Raw genomic sequence first — 27,182 nt, forward strand, 5'->3', positions numbered from 1 at the left:
AAATAAGTTACAGGAATTGTGTAAGATATAGCCATTGGGATAAATTGAGTGAAAGGCACATGGGACCTCTCTACACTATCTTTGTACCTTCCTATGAACGTATAATTATTTCAAAATAGAAAATTCCAGCAGAAAACGGCAGTGCTGTGCTAATGTTGAGCCCCCTTGCTAGAGCTTCACTTATCTGTGCTGCGACCACAGTGAGCTCCTCCCCTCCTGCTCACGCTTCTGCTATCCTTACATTTGGTTTTTGTATTTCACCAAAGTGAGTAAGCCCATTGAAGTGTATCACGTTGACGCTATAGACAAAAGGCTCTCTGTCTTTGTCCTCAATTTAGCTCCTCAATGGAGAGCTGAAGCAGCTGTACACTGCCATTACACGGGCCCGGGTGAACCTCTGGATCTTTGATGAAAACCCAGAGAAGCGGGCCCCTGCTTTCAAATATTTCATGAGAAGAAATTTTGTCCAAGTTGTGAAGACAGATGAAAATAAAGGTAAGATCTCATTAAGATATTCTGGCTGTTGGATACAAAACATGTTACTCTCATTTGAATAATAACCACCCCCCTGCCCCAACAAAACAAAACAAAACAAAACAAAACAAAACACAAAACATGTTACTCTGAACAACTTCTTATGGTCAGGTGTAAAGGACATAGGTTTTGGAAAGCCTTTTCTTTCCTTTCCACATTCTTCTGAGAAATGAGCTTTCGTATTTACTGCTAAAATGTGTGGGAAAGTGTGGTTGTAATGGGATGGGGGGAGGTTAGTTCCTTCAGGGAAGATCTTTTATTGATCCTTTAAGAGTGAGGGTCGTGGTAGGGGCCTGGCTGGCTCAGTCAGAAGTGTGTCTGACTCTTGATCTCAGGGTCGTGACTTCAAGCCTCATGTTATGTGTGGAACCTCCTTAAAAAAAAAAAAGTGAGGGTCCTGGGCGAGGTTGAGAGGAAATAGGCTTTCTTGGGGGAACACAAATTGCTAGGTCTTGGACAGCTGACTGGCAATATCTATCAAAATGAAGAATGTGTTGGGTTAAGAGTGACGCAGCAATTCCTGTTCCAGGATCCTAACCTAGAGATATTCTTGTATAAAATCTCAAAGATACACAGACAAGTGTTCCTCACAGCCTTGTTTGTAATTATAAGAAACTAAAACGACCTAAGTGTCTGCCAGTGAGGAACTGTTCACAGCAGCTGCTCTGGTCCTCGGGCTGGTGGGTGCAGGTTGTCGAGGAGATAGGAACACCTTTTAGTTTTCACCTTTTCCCCTTCTGTGCTGTTTGCAGTGTTTAAAAAGCCAAACCAATATTGTGTGTTGTTCTGATCACTTACAAAGACTGGCTAATTAAAAAATGGAGTGAAGTTCTCCTGATGGAATAACTTGCAGAGAAGTCATCAGCCCTTCATAAAGCAGAAAATTGTTGTCTTTCTTGTGGGTTAGCTGTTGAGTTGGCTCCTCCAGGCCACAGTTAATTTCTTTATGGATGAGGGAAAGTGCAGGGCTCAGCCACTGTTTAGAGGTCTGCTGCTTTCCTGAGCATTTGCTGGCCAGTTTTATGGAGAGTATTTCTGGTTGCAGCCAATGGCTCAGTTGGGGACCAGGGTTAGCTCTTCTGTTCCTGGGCCCTGGCTGTTAGGTGTAATGGGGAAAGTTGAAGTTTTGGAGTGAAAAAAAAAAAAAAAGCCCTAGCTTCTTATTAGAACTTTCCAGCTGTGCAGCCACATGACCTTGTCCAGACCCACTTTCTCACCCTGGGCCTTCACTTCTTCAATGAAAAGGGAGCAAGGGGGCTGGCCTGCCATGGTCGTTCTTATTCTTCCCTGTGGCGCCTACTCCTTTCATTTCCGAAGTAGATTCTGGCACCTGTTATAAGAGATCATCAAGATAGGCAGTTTTCTTTCATTTAAAAATTACAAGTGAAACAAGATCACAATTTATTTTCTCTTTTTTTCTTTTTTTTTTTAAAGATTTTATTTATTTATTTGACAGAGATAGAGACAGCCAGTGAGAGAGGGAACACAAGCAGGGGGAGTGGGAGAGGAAGAAGCAGGCTCATAGCAGAGGAGCCTGATGTGGGGCTCGATCCCATAATGCCAGGATCACGCCCTGAGCCGCAGGCAGACGCTTAACCGCTGTGCCACCCAGGCGCCCCACAATTTATTTTCTGTCTTGGTAGCGTTAAGAATACAAGAAAAAGGACAGTCTTAAGTGTGTTGTAAGTTGCACATGGTAAGGTCTGTGAGAACATCTGTTCCCGCTGTGCAGGGGGAGCCGGGGATAAGCATAGTGACTGTGTAATTTGGGTGTCTTTATCATCATGCTGGCAACGTACACCAGCCCTATGCAAGGACACCAGGGAGCTCCCTGTGAGAATCAAATGTCACCAAAGCACTGATAGCATGCACAGAGTCAGGACAAGATGCTGCAAAGTTATCTTTGCACACAGCGCTGCAGGGCATGGCAAAGGGCTGGCAGGAAGGAGTTTGCGCCTTCTAAAGGAAGCTGGAATGTCTGCCTCGCTGTCCCCGGTTGATATCCATGGGCCTGGGTATCCTGCACCTGTTCAGCCCAGATTTGGCTCTCAGCCTTGTGCTGGTCGTCAGTCTTCCACGCGCTTCTTGAAGCTGAGGCTCAGAACCTGCAGAGAGGGATGCTCACGGCTGTTGATGCTCAGGGGGCTGCAGGAGGGGTGGCTGATCTAGTCGGCAGTGGGCTGGTATGACAACAGAAGGGCCTGACAGCAGGTGGTTGTGACAGTCCATGTCCACCTATGGGGACGTGTCACACTGCTTACCCTGAGGGCAAAGTCTACATATTTGAAAATACTGTAAAACCCTTTCACCTTGTTCCTTGCTAAAGCCCCTGTGTGGGAGTTTGCTAAGAGCCACATGGCTTTGGATTTTCAAGGAGGAATTAGAATTTTCTGTCTTCTAATCCATCGCCATAGGAGAGGAAGGTAGACCGAAGTTCAAAAACTGAGCAACATCCTTTCTTACCCCTGCCTCCTCCTTCCAAAACCCACAATAAACTGGCTTGATAAGCTAAAATCCATCTTAAAATGAATCCTGGAAAGACAACACAGGTGTATTTGTTTGCCTGGGCTGCCACAATAAAGCGCCACTAACCGTATTGTCTTACATGTAGGAAGTCCAGGATCAAGGTGTCAGCAGGTTTGGTTACTTCTGAGGCTTCTATCCTTGGCTCGTAGATGGCTTTTCCTCTGTGTGAGCCCCTGGTGTCTCTTTCTATGTGTGTTAATCTCCTTGTAAGGACATAGACTGGACTAGGATTCACCTGAACAGCTTTGTTGTAACTTCATCACATCTCTAAAGGCCCTGCCTCCAAATATAGTCAGCATTCTGAGGCACTGAGGTTTAGGGCTTCAACATATGCATTTTTGGGGCGGGAGAAGGGGGCAAACTTCAGGCTATAACGTCAAGTTTAAGGGAATGAACGCCCAGAGAAGCAAATCTACTTTTCTTTTTTCATTTTAGATCTTGATGACAGCATGTTTGTTAAGACCTCAACACCTGAGGAGTGGATTGCGCAAGGAGAATATTATGCTAAACACCAGTGCTGGAAGGTAAGCGGCTGGGCCAGGAGCCAGCGGGGGAGGTCTTTGTGACTGGTGACCTCGTCGGGCCACATAGGCAGGTTTTCCACCATCATGCTTGTCACCAGGATAGGGCAAGGTTATGGTGCTGCTTCTTTGGAAACATCAGGCCCCCTGCGATGAGGAGAGCTCCCTGTCCAGCTGCTTTTCCAGGGCAAGCATGATAACCCTTCACTGTGGCCAAGTGCCAGAATGGACTGACAGGAAAATGAAGGGTCATGGCCTCTGCCCCAGCAAGAGACCCTTCTCGTTATTTTCTTTCCCTCTTGTGCTCTACGTTTAAACGTTTCTGCTGTCATCCCACTGCGTTTTAAAATAGTCACAGATTGATCATTTGTTTTTCAAATTGATCCGACACAGACTTGACTCCCAAGCTGAGTCAGTGAGCAGGGGTTAAGCTTTATCACTAGACTGAATTGACCAGTTCTGGGCCACAAGCCATCCTAGTGAGCTTGAGCAGCCTTCTTCCGGCCAGTGTTATCTTTGCCAGTCCTCCGGAAAGAGTGAAACCAGCTCGAAGAGCCCCATCCCTCTCCTGACCGTCAGCATCCCTACACATCACCCAGTTTCAGGTGGGGCACCATGGTGTGTGTGTTTCCCAGGATGCAGTGGTGGTGATGTCTCCACCTGTAAGGCACAGACACCTTCAGCTCAACAAACTCATCACAGGCCCCTGTATCTTTCCATTTCTTCCTTGTGTTGTCTGTGGCTTGTCAGATAACATAATGACTGCAGCAGTGCCAAGCAGCCCGTTCCCCTCGGCAGCATCCCAAGCAGGGCTGAAAGGCAGACACTTTTCTTCTTGTGGGTCTCTTTCTTTATCGTGAAGTCCCCCGTGGACTTCTCCTTACACCTCACTGGTCGGTACCAGGTCACATGTCCATGCCTGTTGCAAGGGAGTCTGGGAGAGCAGTCCCATCCTGCAGTTTCAGCCCTTCGTGGAAGGCAGGTTCTGCCATCATGCAAGGGAGGGAGAGGGGAGTATTGTGGGCAGTTAACCAATAGCCAAGTTTAGTGGAGTAGCTCCTGGAGTCTCAGCCAGGTCACTCACGTCTGAACTCAGCACCAGTCAGCAAGCAGGTCCGCTTCTGGGCCTTGGTTGGCTCTTGGCTCGGAGAATGGGGGTGAATGGGGATCCTGAATCACGTGCATTTCATCCTCCAGCAGGCGAGCCTGGGCTTGTTCACCTGATGCCCCAGCAGTGTTCAGAGAGCAGAGAAGTGCAGGAGGCCCCCTGACGCCTGGCCTCGGAGCTGGCCCTGTGTCGTTTCTACTGTTGGCCAGAGCAGGTCACTGCCCAGATCTGAAGGGAAGGGACATAGGCAGCAGTCTGGGTGGGAGAAGCTGCAGAATTACACGGTAAAGGGATGTGGGCAGATACAGGGATGACTGTCCCTGAAGGACTGTCGCCACCTTGTAATCAGTACTCAGGGGTGAGAAAACAGAATGTGCACTGTTGTGTGTTTGGGTGTGTCTGCAAGGTGTTTCCATAAACCTGTAGTATTTAGCTGCTGGAGGTTGACAGAGCTCTGAAACTTTATTCCCTGCCCATCCTTGTCATAACTTGGCTGCTGTTATAAAACCAAGATCCCTTTTCCGGTGGGGGGCAGGGAGGGAAGAGCGGGATAATATGGCCAGCAGGTATGGATACGAAATTGGAAAACTAGATAGTCTTTCCCTTTATTCCCTTCAGAACGCTGTTGGTGTTAGCCCATACATGTTGCCCATGGATTTCCAATTCTTTATCCCTTTAAAAAGGCCTTTTGAGGGGCGCCTGGGTGGCACAGCGGTTGAGCGTCTGCCTTCGGCTCAGGGCATGATCCCGGCGTTATGGGATTGAGCCCCACATCAGGCTCCTCTGCTATGAGCCTGCTTCTTCCTCTCCCACTCCCCCTGCTTGTGTTCCCTCTCTCGCTGGCTGTCTCTATCTCTGTCGAATAAATAAATAAAATCTTTTTTTAAAAAAGGCCTTTTGAATGTTTGAATCTATAATATTTTTATGGGAGTTGGCACAGATGAGAATGTTATAAAAAGCCTTTTCCTCACCTGATTTTATTTTGACTGTGCTGAAGGACTTCAGGACTCAGGTGGTTTATTGAGTTTTTGGCTGCATGTCAGTGAATGTTCCAGAACTACCATACAAATGGCAATCACTTGAGATTCATTCATTCAACAAATTCCTGTGGAACTCTGGGCCAAACATCATGTTTAGGTTGCGGGGATGTGATGGTGAGTGGGACAGGCACTCAGAAGAGTGCCCAGCTCTAGCTCTTGCAGGTATCCCACAGGAGAGATCAGCTGCCACAGAACCACCTGTCCTGGACAGGGAGGCCAGGGAAGGCTGCTCTAAGTAGGAGCCTAGAAATAAGGCCTATAGGATGAATGAAGTTAACTGGGCAGAGAAGGGGTGGAAGAGCATTTCAGTCAGAAGGAATAGCATGTGCAAATGTCCTATGGTGAGAAAGAGTGTGGCACAGGTCATGGGAATGCAAGGAGGCCCATGAGGCTGGGGAGGCTGAAGCAAAGAGCCTGAGGGAACAAGATGTCATCTTGTCTACTTAATCACACTACTTAATCACACGCTCACACTGAGACCTAGTATTTACATGCTGGGCCAAACATGACTTTCTGCTCTCTAGCCTGTGCTTTGAGACATGGTGTCAGCATTCCTGCTTTAGAAAAGCAGCTTTCTGGGGGCGCCTGGGTGGCACAGCGGTTAAGCGTCTGCCTTCGGCTCAGGGCGTGATCCCGGCGTTATGGGATCGAGCCCCACATCAGGCTCCTCCGCTATGAGCCTGCTTCTTCCTCTCCCACTCCCCCTGCTTGTGTTCCCTCTCTCGCTGGCTGTCTCTATCTCTGTCAAATAAATAAATAAAATCTTTAAAAAAAAAAAAAAAAGAAAAGCAGCTTTCTGTTGGCAGGAATGGAGGTCCAGGCAACATTCCTGTGATGCTTGTCTCACCTTCTACTTGCTCAACACAGACCGGTATGACCAGGGGATCTAGCCAGGTGTCTTCTGGAATGTGTGGTGACACCATCTCCATCCCCATTTCTACCCCCATTTCTGTGCTGCAGCTATTCCATCAACACTGTTGGTTAACCATTATAGTTACCAACTAGAGAAAAACTGTGTGGGGCCCAGAAGAGCCACTGGGTGACTTTGGGCCCATGTTTTTGTTACTGTATACAGTGAGATGGATGAAACTTCTCACACATGGCTATTGGTAGATTAAGTGAGGTGTTAATTATGGTGGCTTATAAAAATATATCCTGTATCCCTTTTCCATGGATTCTGGGCACTTTCCACATTTTATTTATTTATTTGAGAGAGAGAGAGAGAGAGAGAGCGCACACATGAGTGGGGGTGAAGGGACAGAAGGAGAAGGAGAAGCAGGATCTCTGCTGAACAGGGAGCCTGACGCAGGGTTTGATCCCAGGACCCTGAGATCATGACCTGAGCCAAAGGCAAATGCTTAACCAAATGAGCAACCCAGGCACCTCTCTGGGCACTTTCAAAAGGAACATTTGAGTGGGAAGTGTTCACTAGTAACATTACTGGGCTTTATCCTGTGAGGCTTTTTTTTTTTTTTTTTTTAGCTCATCAGCACGTTCCTGCTTCTCCCCCTCAGGCTGGGGGAAGTCAGTGCAAACATGCACGTATGCTTTAACCCTTGTTCTGTATGTCACCTCCATTCCTTTGCTGGGAATCAAGACTTTTTGCCTGTTTTAGGTTGCAGCCAAGTGTTACCAAAAAGGAGGAGCATTTGAGAAGGAGAAGCTGGCGCTGGCCCACAACACTGCCCTGAACATGAAATCCAAGAAAGTCAGCCCCAAGTAAGAGTCTCAGGGGTCATCTCAGGGATGCTCTGGTGAGATCAGCTGGTGAGATCTGTTGGGCCTTGGTCACCATTCCATGGGTACTCTGTTTTCTCTCTCTCCTCCAGGGAGAAGCAGGTGGAGTACTTGGAACTGGCCAAGACTTATTTGGAGTGCAAGGAGCCACAGCTGTCCCTTAAGTGCCTGAGCTACGCCAAGGAGTTCCAGCTGTCCGCCCAGTTGTGTGAGAGGCTGGGGAAGGTACGGGCCCAGCCTGCGCTGCCGCTGGGAGAACTGGGCTCCCTCAGCCCCTGCTTGCATCAGGGAGGGGCTCCAGGCCTCCAAAGAGGGAGACATTGGCTCTGAAGACTGTAGGGCAGCCATTTTTTCTCCACTTGCCCGAGGGTTTACGTGGCTCCAAAGAAGTGTGTGTGCGCATGCATGCCCACATCTGTGTGAATGTTTGTGACCTGATATTAATCACGGGGAGGCCCATTGTTCAAATCAAAGGGGAGGTGGGATTTGGAATATTCCTGCCTTTCTGTCTTCTGTGTTGGGTCTGGAGTCTGCCTGTGTGAACGGCCTGGCATCGACATGGCAATTTTCCTGTGCTCTCAGTAATTGCTCTAGATCTGCACCAACCAGTCTGGCAGCCACTAGCCACCTGTGGCTGTTTAATTTATAATGTAAGTTAATCAAAATGTAATAAAACTACAAATACAGTTCCTCAGTCTCACTAGCCACATTTCAGGTGCTTATTGTTATAGAATATTTCCATCATCATGGAAAGTGCTGTCAGACAGAGCTGGTCTAGAACTTAGCTACTCACAGAGTGGTCAGCAGGCTGGTCTTAAAAAATCTTAAAAATAAGATTTTTATTTGTCTGTAACAAGGTTAACACAGAAGATGAAAGTAACCAGCGACAGACTGTTACAGCACTTTGGCATTGCTGTAACATCCAAGCAGTGATGATTTTTTTTTTTAGCAATTCCGTTGTCTTTTTTTCATTGAGATATAATTGGCATGTAAAATGATATCAGTTAGAGGTATACAACATAATGATTTGATATATGTATGTATTGTAAGTTTCATTCATCCATCACTATATAGAGTTACACAAATTTTTTTTCTGATGAGATCTTTTAAGATCTATTCTCTTAGTAACTTTCAAATATACAATACAGTGTTAACTATAGCCACCATGCTGTACCTCACATGATTCACTTCCAGGGTATCAGTTGTGAGGGATTGGAGGTATAGAGCTAGGTGGCTTGAGAAGCTGTGCTCTAGAAAGCCCAGCTGGGGCTCCTGCTCCCCCCCCCCCCCAATGCTGTAGCGGCTTTATGCCCCTCCAAGAGGGGGCTGGGTTTCCACATCTCTCTGTGAAATGTAGTAGCTTCTGGATCCTCAGAGCACCCTGGGCATTGGGTGGGGTGGGTGTGACATCTACCAGGGACTTTGAAGTGTGGCCCCAAGTCCATGTAAAGATCATAAGGCCCTCCTTGTGCTGCCCTGCCCCATGTTTATTAGGGGGTGTGACTTGTTAGGGTGTGGGAGATGGGGATGGGATAGGGATTTCAGGGTGGGTGGAAGTTTGGGCCCTGAGATTCTAGGAACTAAGGTAGTTTCCAACCTTACCATGTTCTTTAGCTGCCAACCCTTCAGTCTTCCATGCCACCACCTGGACCCTAAGTGGTGACAGCCACAGGGAACCAGCCTAAGCCTTTGCTTCCCCTTTTTGCCCACCAGCGCCTGCCGTGACTGAGTCAGAGATCTCCTCCTTACTCACGTTGCCCATCCACCCCCAAGCCCCCCTCCTCGGAAAGTAGGAGGCATGGGGACCAGGAGGCCATAAGTACAGCCTATGTTCCCTTCTTCAGGACTTCAGTGTCTTCAAAATGTGGATGCCACCCTGCTCCTGGAAAAACAGCCTTCCCTGTTTCCTTCCCCTTCCACAGGCTTGACGTCCGGTGGCAGCCTCTTCTACTTCCTCTCCCCAGTACATTCTAGCAGCTCCAAACCCCACCCAGGGAAGGGTCTCATCTCTTTCTTTGTTCAGGCTCCTCCTTGGAAGGGTGTCCAACCTGAGCCAGCCTCAGACCTCATGTGGTTCTCCCACTTAACTAACCAGCGTGATTCAAGTTGATCAGCTTGACAGCAGCCCTTGTCAACATCCTTAGACCAAATTGCCTCTGTGTCCCAGCCCCCAAATATGTGCTACCCCAGCAAAGAAATATTTGTGAGGGGGCCTTGGGGGTGTAAGATGTTTTTCACAGGGATTCCTCTGCCTCACCTGCTTCTTGCCTCTTTCCCGAGAGTGACATTGGTTTCCCTGGAAACCTCTCAAAGCCCTTGCTCTGGATGGCAGCTGGGGACACCTCCCCTCAGGGGGCAGAACGTGCAGAGCAGGGGGCTGCTGCTTAGAGCCAGCCCTTTGTTCTCTCTCTGGTTGGGCGCATGCTTGGCCCCTAGGAGGGCATGCATTCCCACTTGGGGTTTTCCTTCTGAGTAATCAGCATTGTCAGGAGAGGACGAGAGATAGGGTGGTAGATGTTCTGGTTATGGGGCTGTATTCATGTGGCTGAGATGGGTCTTGATGATCCCTGCTTTATAAGGTCTCTGGACATAGAAGAACCTCCTACCTGAATCTTCTTTGTATTTTGGCACTTGGTGTAGATTGTCTAAAGAAATAGAAGCCAGCTAAGATTTATTAGAGGGCCTGAAGTATGTGTTTTGCCTTGTTTCACTTTGATTTTGTTTTCTCTTTGGACCTCAGGTGCGGCTAGTAGAATTATGAAATGAAATAGTCAACAAAGAGATGGGCCCTTACTGGGTGCCAGGCACTGGGTGCTCAGTGGCCAGCAGGTGGCAACATAGGGGCCTCTGCCTTGAGAGAGCTTCCCTTCCTAGTGTGGGAGAGGGATGACAGACTAGCCAGTAACATAGGAGATGCCAGTGATGATGAGGCTAGGTAACTAGGTGAGGGGAGAGAGGTGTCAGGAGCTGCTGTTTTAGGTGAGGGTGTGTGTGTGTGTGGCGGGGGGGGGGGGGGGCAGGGACTGCCTTTTTTGGTTTGTTCTTTTTTTAAAATTTAAATTCTAGTTAATTGACATACAATACAGTTCAATATTGGTTTCAGGAGTAGAGTTCAGTGGTTCATCATTTAGGTATAACACCCAGTGCCCATCATCACAAGTGCCCTCCTTAATACCCATCCCCCATCTAGCCCACCCCCCCCACACCTCTTTCCATCAACCCTCAGTTTGTTCTCTACAGTTAAGGGAGCTGCCTTTTGAGCAGAGACTGTGAGAACTGCTGCAGGGCATCACAGGACAAATATTCTTGCAGGCAAGAGCCCTCTAAGGTGGGAGCATGTGGGGGAGCTCAAAGAACAGCAAAGAAGCTGGTTGGGCCAGAGCAGGTGAGTGGGTAGAAGTGGTAAAATGAGCAAGAGAGGGTGGTAGGAGCAAATCACGTAGGGCCTCAAAGTCCATGGTAGGGACTGGATTTTATTCAAATGTGACAAGGAGCCAGTGGAAGGTTCTAACTGCAGGAGTGACATGGAGCTCATTGCTTGGATGCTCTGGGAGGAGGTCCTTAGGCAGCAAGAGTAGAAGAAGACAGGTCAGTGGGAAGCAGTGACTGAGGCTCGATGATGTGGCTTGGATTGCTGTGATGGTGGTGGAGGTGGTGGGAAGGGAATTTGGAGAAACATTGGGAGAGCCAAGCATAAAGGATTACCCAAGGGGCTGGATGGAAGTGTGGGAGGAAGAGTGGGATATAATTTTGTGTTCATGCAGACCCACTGGTGGTTTTCATTTGTTCATCCTCTTCCTCTTCATGGCTGGTGTCCGAACATTCCCATTCTGTCCTCACTGGCAGCCATTCTAGTGCATTTAATGTGGAATCCCCATTTGCATGCATATTTGAAGAGCAGACATTATTATTCATGGTGTTGGCTTATTTTTAAGGTAAAAAGTTATGCTATGAATACTCTAAAAGTATATTTTACTCTGTCCCAGATAAAAGATGCTGCCTCTTTCTATAAGCGAAGCCAGTGCTACAAAGATGCTTTCAGATGCTTTGAGCAGATTCAGGAATTCGATCTAGCACTCAAAATGTACTGCCAAGAGGAGCTTTTCGAAGAAGCTGCTATTGCAGTGGAAAAGTAGGTGGTTTTATTCTCTCCCTTCCCCCACCCTGTTCCTTCCCTCCCACTGCTCTCTGGGGGCAGCCTGCCCTGGATGGTGTTATCCTGCTCTTCTGAAGCGGCTTGCCCATGTTGCCCTCCTTCCACTTGAGTGGTGGCATCAGTGCTGGATCAGGAGCTCCTTAAAGGCAAGAGCCAAGCTTAAAGGATTAACTGAGGAGCTAGATGGGAAGTGTGGGAGGAAAAAGAGTGGAATATAATCTCCTCTTCATAGCAAACCCACCATTGGTTTTAGTTTGTTCCTCCTCTTCCTCTTCATGACCAGTCTTCATTCCCTTTCTCTCTTCATCGGCAGCTATTCCAGTGCATTTAGTATATGAACTCGTAATATATGTATATTTCATATACCCTACTCTCTTTATAAGCTTTGACACCATGTCATGAGGAGAAGGGGTAGAGGAAAATGAAGGGTTTGTTACAAGTGTGTACATAACACACATGGCAGTTTTGTGTTAAATGATGGTTCTGTCCTCTCCACTTTTACCCGCTGACTTGTCAATTTTGCTGAATGATGAATAAAGGTAAGAGCACTAGGGGGCCATCAGGATTTTGCTTCACCACAGTCTACTGGCAGATCCTCAGCCGTGCACTCATACATATGTGTATGAAATGTATGAACACATACCCTCATAAGTTTCATACTTGACTCACTGGAAGGCCTTCTTGAGCTCTTAGCCTAGTTCATATTCCAAAGGTGAAGTGGAGATGGTGGGGTTAATGGTTGACAAGGAATATAGAAACACCATGTTGTTGATGCCCCTAGGAGATCTTCCTGGTGCTATGGGACAGCTAGGTATGGTATGAGTCTGCTATCTTGCATTTCTGTTGAGCAGGAATTTGAGTCCACTCTACTCTCAGCTCCTAGAAAAGTAGAGTATGGGTTGGTTCTACATTTCTTTTTTTGCTTTCTACCAAATTATACAGATGACAAAATGAACATAACTGACCCAGATGTTCAGAATTCAGATTTTTATTTTTAAGCCAGCTTTTATTAAAGTATAATATATAGTCAAAAAGGTGCACATAATTCTCACAAAATTAATACACTTGTGTAACCAGTACCTCAATAAAGGTACTCGGTACCTTGAGTTTTATTTTTGGAAATGAAAAAGTAGGTGTTCAGTGCCATGGCGGGTAAATAAGCATATTCTTTTAGCCACATCTTTGGTACCATTATATATGCGATATATGCAATGGGTGTGTATTAGTTAGCTCAGGCTACTGTAATGAAATGCCATAGATTGGGTGGCTTAAATGACAGAAATTTATTTTCTCCTAGTTTTGGTGGTTAGAAGTCCAAGATCAAGGCTCTGGCCAGTTGGGCTACTGCTAAGAGCTCTTTCTCTGGCTTGCAGATGGCTGCCTTCTCCCTGTGTCCTCATGTGGCCTTTCCTTGGCACTTGAGAGAGAGAGCGCTCAAGAGAGCTCACTCTCTGGTGTCTTCTTCTTTTTTTAAAAAAAAAAGTTAATTAATTTTAGAGAGAGAGAGTATGTGTGTGTGTGCGTGAGTGAGGGGAGGGGCAGAGGAAGAGGGAGAGAGAGAATCATCAAGCAGGCTCCCTGCTGAGCACGGAGCCGGATGTAGGGCTGGATCCCATGACCCTGAGATCATGACCCAAGCCAAAACCAAGAGTCAGATGCTTAACCGACTTAGCCACCCAGGTGCCCCTCTCTGGTGTCTTCTTATAAGGACACTAGTTCTACTGGCTCAGCGCACCATCCTTGTGACCTCATTTAACCTTAGCTACTTCCTTAGAGATCCCATCTCCAAAAAAATCATACTGGGAGTTGGGGCTTGAATGTATGAAGTTTAGAGGACACAAACTATCAGTCCATAACAGCGTGCCAGCTGTGATATTTATTGGGTACCCAGTTATCAGGGTGCTATGCAGTGGTGGTGGGAATAATTGACCAGACCAATTCCCTTGTGAGTTCATATGACAAAACCGACTGAGAGAGTTTTTTTTTTAAACCTTTAATAAGTTATTTAACTTGCTGTCCTCAGTTTTCCAGAAGAGCCTTGAATAGTCAGTCACAGATTTTCCCCAGAAACATTTTTTTCTTTCATTATTTTTTTCACCTTTATTGAGGTATGCAACTGAGAGTTTCTAATGATGAGTTGAGATCTAAGTGTAATGAGTATTAACTGGAGCCTCACACTAGATCTATTTGAGTGTCCTTTGAACACCATGCATGTTGAGTGTAGAATTCAAATGCTGGGGCGCCTGGGTGGCACAGCGGTTAAGCGTCTGCCTTCGGCTCAGGGCGTGATCCCGGCGTTACGGGATCGAGCCCCACGTCAGGCTCTTCTGCTGTGAGCCTGCTTCTTCCTCTCCCACTCCCCCTGCTTGTGTTCCCTCTCTCGCTGACTGTCTCTATCTCTGTCAAATAAATAAACAAAAATCTTAAAAAAAAAAAAGAATTCAAACGCTAACTGGCGTGACTCAAAGTGCATTGAGGACATTTTAAATTTGAAAAGAAAATACCTCAGTAGTTCTTTATATTTGCTAAAATGATTCCTTACTCCATCAGCCAATGCTCACATGTGACGTATACTCCCTTTCTTCATCTTGATTTACACCCCCTCATGGGAAGCCTGTTGTACTAAGAAATCTGAGGTTTGTAGTGTAAGTCGGGGGCATCATAAGACATCTGGGCACTTTTCTGGTTGTGATGCGATGATTTATCTTATGAGAGTTCAAAACCAAGCATGCTTTATTGGATTGTTCCAGTGCCTTGAAAACTGGAATTGTAGTGTGGGATATACTGACTTTGATCAGAAGAGTAAAGGGAAGCATTCAGAGCCTCATTAATCTCACTCTAACTCAACCACATGCATACCTGGCAGAAGAGAAAAATCAGTTCGGGGAATAAGAGGAAGTTTAATGTCCTGCTGGTATGTGTGCAGTCTCTGTCTTCACCCTTCCTCATTAGTCTGGTCTCAGACTCAATGGAGTTGTAGACCCAAAATGATTATCATGCTTTTATGAAAGCTTAAGGTTTTTTTTTAATGATAATTTTGATTATGCATAATTGTTGCCCCTCAGATTGACTTCCAAACCTAACTTCCATTTGCTTAGGTTGCAACTCCATTATGTTTCATTAATTTAATATACTAATGCTTGGTTCCTTTGGAGAATAAAGAATTAATCTTATCCTTGTGAAATGAAACATTTGTAAAGATGCTGGATAGGTTTAGGTCCTATTTTGTAATTTATATCTGCATGTGGGAATTGTAGTTAACTGGCTCTGTGCTGTATTTTGGAGAACATTTTCTATTGGATGGTAATGAGTTGACATTTGTGTTGTCTGTCGTTTCAGGTATGAAGAAATGCTAAGGGCCAAGACCCTTCCCATATCCAAGCTGTCTTATTCTGCAAGTCAGCTTTACCTGGAAGCAGCAGCAAAGTACCTGAGCGCAAATAAGATCAAGGAGATGATGGCTGTCCTCTCGAAGCTAGACATAGAAGACCAGCTGGTGTTCCTGAAGTCTCGCGGACGGCTTGCAGAAGCTGCAGACCTGCTGAACAGGGAAGGTCGGAGGGAAGAGGCTGCCTTGTTGATGAAGCAACATGGCTGCCTGTTGGAGGCCGCCAGGCTCACTGCCGACAAGGACTTTCAGGCCTCATGTCTGCTGGGGGCTGCCCGCCTCAATGTGGCCAGGGATTCAGATGTAGAGCACACCAAGGCCATTCTGAGAGAAGCCCTTGACCTCTGCTATCAAACCAATCAGTTGTCTGGCATTGCTGAGGCTCATTTCCTCCAGGGGGTAATCTTGAGAGACTTTCAAAAGCTCAAGGATGCCTTCTTCAAGTTTGACAGGCTCAATCACTCAGCTGGGGTGGTGGAGGCGCTCTATGAAGCCACCAGTCAGTGTGAGGCTGAGCCTGAGAAGGTCCTGGCGCTGGCTCCGGGGGGCCTGGAAGTCCTCCTCAATCTAGTCAGGGCCCTCAAAAGAGTGACCAACAATGCTGAGAAGGAGATGGTCAAGTCTTGCTTTGAGTTTTTTGGAATTTCTCAGGTGGATGCCAAGTATTGCCAGATAGCTCAGAATGACCCTGGACCCATATTAAAAATAATTTTTGACCTGGATTTGAACTTCACAGATAAGAAAACAAAAGACTATTTCTTGATAATGACTGACCAAGTGAAATTAGCCCTCAACAAACACCTTTTGAGCAGGCTGTGTCAGATCACACAAAGCCTGCTTGGGAAGACCTACCCAGGCGTCTGCATGAGGTTTATTGTAGGCTTGAAATGTGAGGATGAAAACTGTAAAGATTTCCACAGGCCTTTGAGGCGTTGCGAGGCCAGGTGTTTGGTTCAGTCAAAAATGCACTTGGTGGCAATCAGTGGATTGCTTTTGGAGGCCAAAAAAGTGTTCCCTAAAATCTTAGCAGAAGAACTTGAAGAAATTAATTATATTTTGCCTACAGATATGTATGGCCTTTGCAAATCCTTCCTGAATGTCCTCTTCCCTAAGCATTTCCATCAGAGAGTGTTGTCAGAAAACCCCATGGCATGCAAAGAAATCCTCAAACCAAACTACAAATCCTTTCGATCCTACAGGTCTGCTCTGAAAGAGTACATTCATTTTCTGTTTCAAAACGAAAGGGCACGAAGCCGCCGGGAGTCTACAGACCTGTGGCTGAGCGCCATGCAGGCTTTCCTCGTCTCCTCCAACTATCCGGAGGAGTTTGAAAAGCTGCTCCACCAGGAGGAGGACAGCTACAACAGGGATCTCAAAGCTCTAGAGGCTGAAAAAGAGGAAAGGGGCAGGGGGAGAGGCAGCAAGATGAAGGGAATAGAAGGAAAATTCGGCATGTTGGCACCCAACAAGGATGACGACAATACCGAGAAGACCCACCTTTGCTTCATCCGACTGCTGGAGAACTGCATTGACCAGTTCTATGTATACAGGAACCCAGAAAACTACAAGAGGCTCTTTTTCCGCTTCATGAATGTCCTTGTCAAGAGGTGTAAAGAACCGCTCATCCCCAGCATTGGAAACACGGTGGCCCTGTTGGAGTTCCAGTTTGTCCACTGTGCAGCAGTTCTGGCCCGCCTCTGGAAGAATGCCATCCTATGCCTCCCCAAGAGCTACATTGCACTCTTGCACTACTGGGAGTTCCTGTTCAGCAAGAAGGACAGGGAGCTCGGGGACGTGTTCTCCATCATTCAGGAATACAAGCCCAAGGACGTGACAAGAGCCATTCAGGATTTCCGGTTCCACCTCTCCTACCTCGTCAAGGTGCTATGTGGCCATGAGAATGTGAACTTCAACGTCCTGCTCGATGCCTTCAGTGAAATAGACTGTGTGGTGTCTGGTGAGGCAGAGCGGACCCTGGTGCTGTGCCTAGTGATGCTGGTGAATGCCGAGGAGCTTCTGCAGCCGTACTGCAAGCCTCTTCTGTACCGCCACTTTCAGGAGATCCAGACAAGGCTGCAGCTGATGAGCATGGACTGCCCGGACCAGGTTCCCGAGAGGCTCCTGAAAGTGGTCAAGCGGGTGTTGACAGAGGTCAATGTGAAGTCTGTGGCTGAGGCGCTGCAGGACCTGCTCTCTGAACGGGACGAAGAGTACCTGATGGACTGCCACTGGCGTTGGGACAGCATGCACACCAAAGGGTCCGTGGTGCGTGGCCTCTATCACGAGGAGGTGAAACTAAGCCGCCTACTCTGTGTGGACCCTGTGGACTACTTTGCTGAGCCAGAGTGTGAGTTTGGTCAGGACGAGACAGATGAGCTGGCATTGGAAGACCGGGACCACCTTCTTGCTGCCATCCTTTCCCAGAAGCAGCGGAAGGCTTCCATCCAGCGGAAGCTGAGAAAGGCATGCCTGGTGGTGTCCCTGTGCATCAGCTGGAGGAGAAGGGTGAGTGCGCAGGCAGAGTGCTTCTGGGAGGAGGCCAGGGAGCCCGGGGCTGGGAACTTCAAGAAGGCAGACGTCGACAGGACCCAGTGTGACCTGTGTGGGGTGAAGTTCACCCGAGGTCCTGACAACTATTTCAGCCCTGGGAAAGCATTTGAGGGAGAGGCTTCAGAGGTGGTGGCCATTTCCAGCACTGAGTTGGGAGACACGGAGGGCCGGGAGAGGAATAGCGAGTCTTACGAGCAGCACATCCGCCTAGAAGGTCATCAGAGGCAGCAGGTGGCCTACCAGAAGTACTCCGAATTTTTCCGTGAGAAGGTGGACCCGGCCATCGATGAAGGCAAGCTGGTGGTACAGGACATTGAGCAGAGCATGTGGATCCGCAGTCACCTGGGCTCCAAAGAGCACAGCCACATGCTGCAGAGGAAGGTCCAGGAGAACATCAAGAAGGTTTTGGATACGGTGGAGGACCTCTACAGGCGCAAGGCCTGGGCTGGCGGTAAGGGGTCCTCAGAAATTGGGGCCCAGGTGGTGTGAGAACCCAGGCTTTGAGAACACATGTCAGAATCAAGTCCTTTGTGGTGAGGTCTGTCCTGGGGATAACAGAACTTGGCTTTGGCAGAAATACAAGTGAGGAATGTGTGTTCTCAAATTACAGCAAAACCCCATTCTTTGAACCACCCCGCCCCCAGTTAAAATATTGTGATTATCTTGGGTCAGGATGGTTTCCCCAGCACTACAGACAAGAAAACGGCTTGCTAACTAGTTCTGTGGCAAGGATATAGGGAGAGTGTTCAGGCTTGAGGAAGCTCTTTAAGCTTCCGATCTGTTCATCAGTGACCACTTCTTGAACACCTACTCTGTACTGAACCCTTGACTAAGATCCGGAGGTGCGTAGCTGGTCTCTTCCTTTAAGGAGAGTTCTTAAACCATACCCAGTGTGAGACTTTAACAATAAGAATTCTTATGTGGTCTCTGAATCAGATTTCCTCTAACTTCCTTATTAGCTATTTCTTAGCAACACTGAGTAGAAGTCACCTTATGTATAAAATTAGTGAAATTAGATATTTAAAACTTATTCTATAATCTGGACACTCCAGTGTAAGGTTTAGTGACATGATGAACGAAGCTTCCTTGGGAGGTTTGCTACGGGCAATCTCTATAGACATGCAGTGATGGTGTCAGGCTAGCATGTAATTGTAGTTTGTTTGTGGTGGCAGAAGGTGGCTGTAAGTTCTTATTCCATTGTCCCCCTCAGGGGAAACCCAGAAACAGGCTCTTGGGAAGTGGGGGCCTTGGCTCTAGTACTGAGTGGTCTAGTCTCTGCAGCGGCCCCCTCACTCAGAGCCCTTGTTCTTTGGTTCCTGTAGCAGAGGAAGTGATGGCTCGGCTGGTCAACATTCTGATCCCGTCAGTCAGGGATGCGCGGGACTGGCTGATGAAGACGGAACTCCACTTAAAGGAGGAAGGTAAGGAGCCCTTTATCCCAGGGTGATGCTCTGGGTCTCATGATTCTTGCTTCTGCTGACTCCCAGGTCAATGTGAAGTGGGGTTGCTGAAGGGGTCAATAGTGGCCACTCACTGTCTAGGAGCTTCACCCCCAGTTAGTCAAATTATTAGCAACATAGGATCCGAGTTTCCCCATCTGACTGTGAGGGCTCACACAGGTTTTTAGACAACCTCTTTTGCCACTTATGAACTGTTATTGATGACATCCAGTCACTACTCACCCTAATACAGTGACTCCCAAGGATAGACAAAGTATTGAAGTGCCTTCTCTTGGTAAATATGCTTGTCTGTGTCAACCATTCATGTAATAAGTCAGTGAATATTTATTAAATGTCTAGTATGTATCAGCACTGTTTTGAGTTTGGGGATGTGAAATAAGCACATTTGTGAGCGAAGCACACAAAATCATTGGGGAAACTTGCGTGTGCCTTCCCATGGAGGGTTAAGTGCTTATATGGAGGGAGTCACGTTTCTCTCCTGACAGAATGATCTTGCCAAATTCTTTATCATCTGGGAGGTCTTCCCTCTTGCCCATGCCAATTGTTGCCCGCTCTTGGCCAGGTGTTATTTCTTCTTACTCCAAATATTTCATGTGCCCCAGAATGCTCTTCTGTGGGTCCTCCTAATCCAGATACTACCGGAAAACCCAGACCCCAGAGCTGGGAAAAACTAGAAGGGACTGGGCACAAATATCTATGGCAGTAAAAAATCTTTAGAATATAGTGGCTGCCGGGACTATGATTTTTATGATTATTTCAAAAGGAAGATAACTGGTATACTAACTCAAGTTTTTGGTTGAGTTTAGGTTTTGCTTGATTTCTTTGCCATTTGAGGGGTCTCTGAAATGAGGGCAGAGGAATCAGCCTGTATAAGAACTTAACTCTAGAGAAGGGTATTCACTTGGGCTCTAATTCAGGCTTTTTCGCCCTTTAATTTAAAATGATTACAGAGGGGCGCCTGGGTGGTTCAGTTGATTAAGTGTTTGACTTCAGCTCAGGTCATGATCTCAGCAGTCCTGAGCTTGAGCCCCATGTTGGGCTTCCGGCTCAGCAAGGAGTCTGCTTCTCCCTCCCCCTTTGCCCCTCCCCCTGCTTGTGCTCTCTCTCTCTCTCTCTCAAATAAATAAATAAAAATCTTTTTAAAAAATAAAAAAATAGGGGCACCTGGGTGGCGCAGTCGTTAAGCGTCTGCCTTCGGCTCAGGGCGTGATCCCAGTGTTCTGGGATCGAGTCCCACATCAGGCTCCTCTGCTATGAGCCTGCTTCTTCCTCTCCCACTCCCCCTGCTTGTGTTCCCTCTCTCACTGGCTGTCTCTCTCTGTCAAATAAATAAATAAAATCTTTAAAAAAAATAAAAAAAAAACAATTACAGAGACATCAGGTTTTACTAGCATGTTATATTTTATAGTGGAGTGAAAAAAGAAATCACCATTCTGTACTTTGTTTCTAGTTTTTTGTTTTTGCTTTTCAAACAGGTATTGTTCAGGAAGATGATTATGAAAATGAAGTGGAGGACTTTGGTGAGCTCCGTCCTCGAAGGCGTCTGCGGAAATGTGGAAAGCAGAGAAAATACTAACATCCACATAGCTGCTGCCTCCAAAGCCTTCAGAACGTTCCATCCTGACGTAGAATTCTGAGTGCTGGGGCAGATGAGAAAAGGAATGTAAATTAGCCTAAAAAAGTAGGGGGGGGTGTCTAGCAACACTTTTGATTTTTGTTCTTTTTATTTCTCTCACCGGTGGCTTTGATCTGATCGCTCTGTCGCCTGTAAGTCTAGCAGTGTTAGTTCTCTCTAGAACTTGTTCAGATGAGAGGAGTCATAGCTGAAATAACCTTGGGGTGCCTCACCCCGAAGCTCTGAGGTTCTCTGGCACATCACCATTGTGACGTGAGTCATCAGCAAGGGACATCCCTCCCCTCAGAGTTGGCGCTGCTCTGGGCCGGGAAATCCCTCCACGGATTCCTTCATCTCCTTTCACACGGCTGCAGCATCAAGTAGTACAAGAGCCGTGTGCGCCCAGGGTCCCTGTGGGCCCACTGCAGGCCACTTGTGCTCCCCCAGGCCACACCCTCTGGTCATCTCTGAACTTTCTTGTAGCAAGGTCCCTAAGGTCCCTTCTGTTATCTGCATTAGCCTCTTCTGTCTGTGCACCTTTTCTGCCTTTCTTCTCCCCATTTTTTTGTGATCATTTTCAGCTACCTGTGCAAGTCACGGTTAGACTACCTCAGAATGTAGTCCTGAACTCCCCCTGCGTCCTGTGGGCGGGAGCCTCTGGACTTTTGCCCTAGGAGGCAAACCTGGGGATGTTGCAGGGGGTTCCAAGCCTGCCTCTTCAAGGTGGTCCTAACTCTGCCTTGGCTATGGTGCAGACATTCCAAAAAGCATTTGTATGTGGCTCTATATGTCTCATTTTCTTGATTGAAGGAGGCTATTGCTTCACCCCCAACCCCCACTGAGCCAGCGGCCATCAGTGTGGTCCCATTCCGGAGGCCGTCAGGCCGCTCATGGTTACTGCCCCCTCTCTCCCTTGCCCCTCAGCTCAGCCTGCTGGGAAAGCTCGGGTTATGTTGGTCCTTCATTGCTCTGTCTGCACAGCAGAGCCAACTTTCTCCCCATGTTGCTGCTGCTTTTGCTGCTTATTGTTTTCTCTTTATTGTCTTTCTAAATGACTCTATTTCCTTGTTTCTAATTTTTATTAGGTTATGTTTCTAATTTTTATTCCAGGTGTTTTTTATAAACTTCACTTGCCAGAAAAAAAAAAGGGAAAAAAATCAATCAAATCTTACTGTATGATCACATTTTTATGAAATTAAATCATTTCTCTTACATGCAGCCGTCCATTTATTCATTTCTGGTCTCCACTCAGAGAGTGAAGGGTAAAGCCTGGTGTTGGTTCTCTGTGGCCAGCTGGTTGATGCCGACCAGGGCAGAAGCTTGCTGTGCCGTCTGAAATGAAGACATCTAGGGACTCTGGGCTGGTTGTGGTGTCTCTTGAGGGCTTGTCTGTGCCTCTTCAGCATTTGGGGTGTGGACTGTAAGGAGTTTCATCAGTGTTGCCTCTTGGGACTGCCGCCAACAAGAACACAGCCTTGGGAGGCAGGAAACCCGAGGTTGAATCCTCTCCTGCCCTTATTGAGCAGTGTAACCTGGGGTGGGTCAGATCACTGAGTGCTACATGTGGCCCCACCTTGGGGGCTCAGAGTCTGCTGTGAGAGGGAGGTGGAGACATGGAAAAGCAGCAGTGATAGAAATGCATATCGCACGGGGTGGCAGCTGCATTTACATAACCCAGTGGGGCCTCAGCTTCCCCTTTGGGGGAATCAAGTGGTCCAAGAGCCCTTTGTGCCCTGATGCCCAGTGGTTCTGTAGGTTGTTACCATGGGTTTGAGCACCCTCAGGTCTTGGTTGTGTGATCTCAGTGTTTGCTTATGTTGGGTGAGCAGGACAGCTGAATCTCAGGAAACAAAGTGGCCTCTGATCCTATGCTTCAAGGTCCAGGAGGCTCCTAACTGGGCCAGATGAGCCTGCTGTCTTCTATATCAACACTGTCTGATAGAACTCTCTAGAGAGAACCACTCTCAGGAATCCACTTTCTCAATTCGTAGGGGGGCTTAGAGTGTGGGTGTGGAGGTTGGGAGTGAGGAATGGGATTCAGCAGCAGGGTCAGTAATTCCCACCGATGACCTCAAAAGCCTTCCCAGTAGGAGGGGCTTTGGTGTCCCAGGCTTTGCCTGGAAATCCAGAATGGGGTGTGTGTGTCAGAGGTTTGGTAATTCTCAGGTTTAGTAATCCATTAGGAGGGCTCAGAGGACTCAGCATGTGGTTGTATTCATGGCTCTGATTTATTATAGACAAACATACCAAGCACCACCCGCAAAGGGAAAAGGCACATGGGCCGAGTCGGGGCGGGGGGGACACCAGGTACAAGCTTCTGAGGGTCCTCTCCCAGTGGACTCACACAGGACACGCTTAGTTCCCCCACTGAGTGTGACAAGACACCTGAATTGTTGCCAATCAAAAATTATTAGAGACTCAGTGCTCAGAGTTTTTAATGGGGGCTGGTCATATAAACATCTTCTGCCTAGAACATATCCAAGTCACAGTGTCACAGAAGGAAAGCAGGTGTTCAGCATAAACTACATTGTTTGTACAAACAATTTGAGTACTTTGAATCACGGTTATCAGTTCTGGAGATGGCAGGAACCCTCCAGAAATTAAATTCCCAGACACCAGCCAAGGGGCAGCCTCATAAGCAGGCCTTTCAAAAGACATCAGTCAGGCCTGCTGTCTTAACTCTCTCTTGCACGAGGGATTCCCCCAGGCTGGAGCTCTGTCATGATCAACCCTTAGCCTACCTGTGGTCCCCACCACCTCCCCCCCACTGCCCCACCCATGTGCCCAGCTGCTGGACAAGCATGTACATAGCTAATGTCTATCTCCCCTGTCAAGAGGGTGAATTCTCAGGGACAGCTCATCTTCCAAAAGCCCATCATAAAGAATCAGCTATTTTCCCTAACTGCCTCAGACATTAATTCCATTTCTTTGCTGTCAGCATTAATTGTTTAGAATGGTGTTTAGGGCCCTTGAGGCCTGCTGAGGGAAGGGAAAGGGCTGGACGGCTCCTACCAACATGTGCATGTTTTGGCCTGACTGTTCTTAGCCAAGAGCTCTTGTTCTCAAATTCAATCTGGGGACATGGGTTCAGTCTTTCAATGACTGGAGGAAGGAAGGACACTGACGTGGGAGCCAACAGCTCTGTACTTCACCTCATCGCTGGTGGGGAAACAGGCCCAGGTGATGCATCTTACCCTGGGTCACAGAGCCAGTCTGAAGCATGGCTGAGACCTGGACTGGGTTTTCTGAGCCCAGCTGGCACTCTCTCTGTGGAGGACTCAGGCACTGAGGTCAACAGCAAATGTCAGCTATTCTTTCCGGAGCCCATCACCCCTGCCCAGTATCAGTACATAGAGTGCGCTGACTGGTCCCTGGGTGCTGACAGCTCACCCACTTCAATTTCTCACTTGCTGTCTGGCACTGGGGTCTTCCTATAGGAAAGTGGAATGGCTGGCAAGGAAATTAATGTGTCTCCTCCTGCCACCCACTCAGGGCAGCCTGGCCTCTGACTCCCAAGAACAGGACAAAGCAGCTGCCCAAAGGCAGTCCCAGTGGATAGCAAAGCTTAGCACTGCTCCCAAAGCTGGTGTCTTTACTCTCTCCTGAGTGCACCCACCCCTCACCCCACGTACTAAAGTTCATACACTGAATCTCATTTCATCCCCTACCTCCAAACCCAGGGCTGTAGATACCATGTTCACTTTTCCTTTGCTAACCTGGTCAGTTTCCCCAGAGTGGTCACTTGTAGCTCAAAATGAGCCCTAGGTTTGCTGAGCATCCTGGCCAGCACTGACCATAGCAAGAGCACCTGCTCATGGAGCTCAGTGTAATTTACAGCTTATTTCACACCTGCTCTCAGCACAGAAGGACGGCATAGTAGTGCTTCCAGGTCCTGGCCGTCACTAAGGTCTCCTGATAGCTGGAGTGCGTCAGCTGTTCATTTCTCTAGTGTCATGACCTGGGCTCTTCTGGGCTCCTCCAGTGCTGCAGGATAGGCACATGGCTTGTGGGGATGTGAGAGGGATGAGGCCAAGAAACGGACAAGACTTGTACTCTGCCCTCTCTCCGGAGCTTACAGAAAGGTTTCTCCAGACTCAGATGGGGAGATCACTCCCAGGGCCTAGGAAAATGACCAAGGCTATAAACACTCAATGTTAAAATCCCAGCAAAGCAACTTCCAGGTTTTACCCAATATGTGTATGAGGTATTTCATTTGAATTTTTGAATGTGAATGACATTGAATGTGAATTTCCTGTGTTTCCATCTGATTTTAGTATGGTTTTGATAATCTTGGGATTTCATGCTCTAGCAATAATGCAGTACACATGAATTTTAGTTGTACAAGAAACGTCACATTTTGTTTAAATTAATTAAAATCCTACTCTGAGCCCTCTTTGGTGGGAAATTCAACCCTAGTTATTATTGGGGGAACTTTTGCTTCCTTGAGGTCTCAAGTCTTGGGAGGTCTACATGGCATAGGTAAAAGGAGGAAGGCCCTTTCTCCTTCAGTTCATAGTGGCCACTGCTGACACACTCTGTCGAAGCTGGCAGGGGGTCTGAGTTGACGGGTGACTTTACTCCTTCCAAGCTGAGCTTGGTAAGGCTAGGAGCCCTGGGACATCTGGTCCAGCATCTGTAGATGAACCACTCAACCATCATCCCTGAAGTTTTCCCACCTCCTCTTTGCATTGCAATGAGTGTGAGTGCAGGTCCCTACTGGCCATGGTATCACCTGGCCCCTGTGTCAGTCTTGAACTGAGGAGTCCTAGCTACTCCCTTGGAAAAGGGGGTGGAATGTCTGGAGAGAACAGTCACAAATTCATAGCTAAATAAGAGTTGAGGGCTATAGTGGTAGATTTCAAAGACAGCCACTGTCTATTTCTTACTTTCCTTGCATGCATGTGTCATTCCGCCCATCAAGAGGTGGAGTCCGTTTCCCTTCCCCTTATGACTTGCTTTGGCCAATAGATTGCAGTGGAAGTGACATTGTCTGATCCTGGGTCTGGCCTTTAAGGGGTCTGATAGCTTCTGCTTTTCTTTGGGATAATCCAGCTGCTATGTAAGAATTCAACTGCACCGAGGCCGCCATGCTGTGAAGAAACCCAAGCTAGCAGGGTGGAGAGGCCACATGTAGGAGCCACACACAGGAGCCCTGGGGTACCATTCATGTGAGCAGAGCCTTCTTGGAACTTTCAACCCAGAGCCTGCTCAATGAGGCCAAAGCAGTGACGCCATCACCACCGCCACCAGCTGAGACTTGCCCAAATTAGCTGAGAATTAATAAAGCATTATGGCTTTAAGCTGCTAAGTATTGGGATTGTTTGTTACCCAGTAATAGATAACAGAAACCAGGCCCTAAGCATGTTGTATCTGTGAGCTCCAGATCTTACAACTCTCCAAAATACAGTGATTATCACAAATATGTGTAAAGTGAAGGAGAGGGTCAGCGAGCAGAACTCCCTATTGAAGCCCATGCTATTATATAGTTTGCCCTTGGAAGGAAAGGGTTTCATCCACCTGTCTACCGGGCCTGGTGGGGATCCTAGAACCCTAGCACCCCAAGGAATCCTAGAACCCATACCTGAAACCAAGCATTTGTCATCTTAGCCACCTCCCCTCCAGACCCTAACATCTGGCTTGCCATGCAGTCTTCACTAGCAGCTAAGACTTGGTTGCCAGGACAACCTGCAGGGAGAGTTACTAGGACCAATGTTACAGAGCTCTCATCACTCAGCTCCTGGATTCTGGTTCCCCCGAGACACTGGCAGCCAATTGTGCTGGCTGTCACAGAAGGGCAGGCCTGCCCCTAACATTTGTGGGATGTAGGATAAGGATACAAAGACACATTTCTCCCCCATCCCTTCTCTTTCCACTCTTGTCTTCAGCTTACACCACAAAGGGTATCCTGGCATGAGTATGGGCATTCTGACCATACATGAAAGCTCATTATATATCTGCATCCTCACTTCCCCGAACAGCCACTCTTGGCTTCCCCTTGGATTCAGCACATTGGTGGAAAAGAGGCTCAGGGTGATTTGATCAGGGGACTCCTCACTACAGGAATAAAATCTGGAGAGGGTTGTGGATACATACTCTTTTTGCAGGTCTGGGGCAGAGTATGTAGCTAACAACACAGCTTCATGCCACTTCTCTTGGTCATTTCTCCTCATGCATCTGACTCTTTCAGGGTCTTTGCAGATAGGAATCCAGGATTCATAGATTCTCCTGCCATAATAACCATCTTAATCTTCTCAAAATCTAACATCTCAATCTGTCTGTCTGTCTGTCTGTCTCTCTCTCTCTCTCTCTCTCTCACACACACACACACACACACACACACACACACATTATCCCTGGCCTTCTCCAACAGTCTGATTTGGGGTCTGGGATGCCTTGAAGGCCTTCCTGGATCAATACCATGTAATTGCCAGACATCTGTGTCCTGGGGATCATCCTTAAGTTTATGATCCAGAGGATGGGTAAACCAGTGCAGCAGGTAACTGCTCTTCCTTCTGCCACAGATATCTTTCCTAAGCAACTGAGGCTG

General features: G+C 47.6%; 1 protein-coding gene across 3 annotated transcripts in view; it reads left to right on the forward strand.

Moving 5' to 3' along the window:
• Nucleotides 1-21,849, forward strand: part of TRANK1 (tetratricopeptide repeat and ankyrin repeat containing 1) — a 98,224-nt gene extending 76,375 nt beyond the window's left edge. For all 3 annotated transcript variants that reach the window (XM_044383285.3, XM_044383286.3, XM_026496702.4), the window contains 8 exons: nt 339-495; nt 3,496-3,584; nt 7,345-7,448; nt 7,559-7,691; nt 11,453-11,598; nt 14,962-18,011; nt 18,883-18,981; nt 20,496-21,849. In XM_044383285.3, coding sequence (XP_044239220.1) covers nt 339-495; nt 3,496-3,584; nt 7,345-7,448; nt 7,559-7,691; nt 11,453-11,598; nt 14,962-18,011; nt 18,883-18,981; nt 20,496-20,596 — 3,879 coding nt within the window. In that variant the 3' untranslated portion in view covers nt 20,597-21,849. The remainder of the gene's footprint in view (nt 1-338; nt 496-3,495; nt 3,585-7,344; nt 7,449-7,558; nt 7,692-11,452; nt 11,599-14,961; nt 18,012-18,882; nt 18,982-20,495) is intronic.
• Nucleotides 21,850-27,182: the final 5,333 nt, after the last annotated feature.

The sequence above is a fragment of the Ursus arctos genome, unplaced genomic scaffold (genome assembly GCF_023065955.2).
Source record: "Ursus arctos isolate Adak ecotype North America unplaced genomic scaffold, UrsArc2.0 scaffold_20, whole genome shotgun sequence".
NCBI lineage: Eukaryota > Metazoa > Chordata > Mammalia > Carnivora > Ursidae > Ursus > Ursus arctos.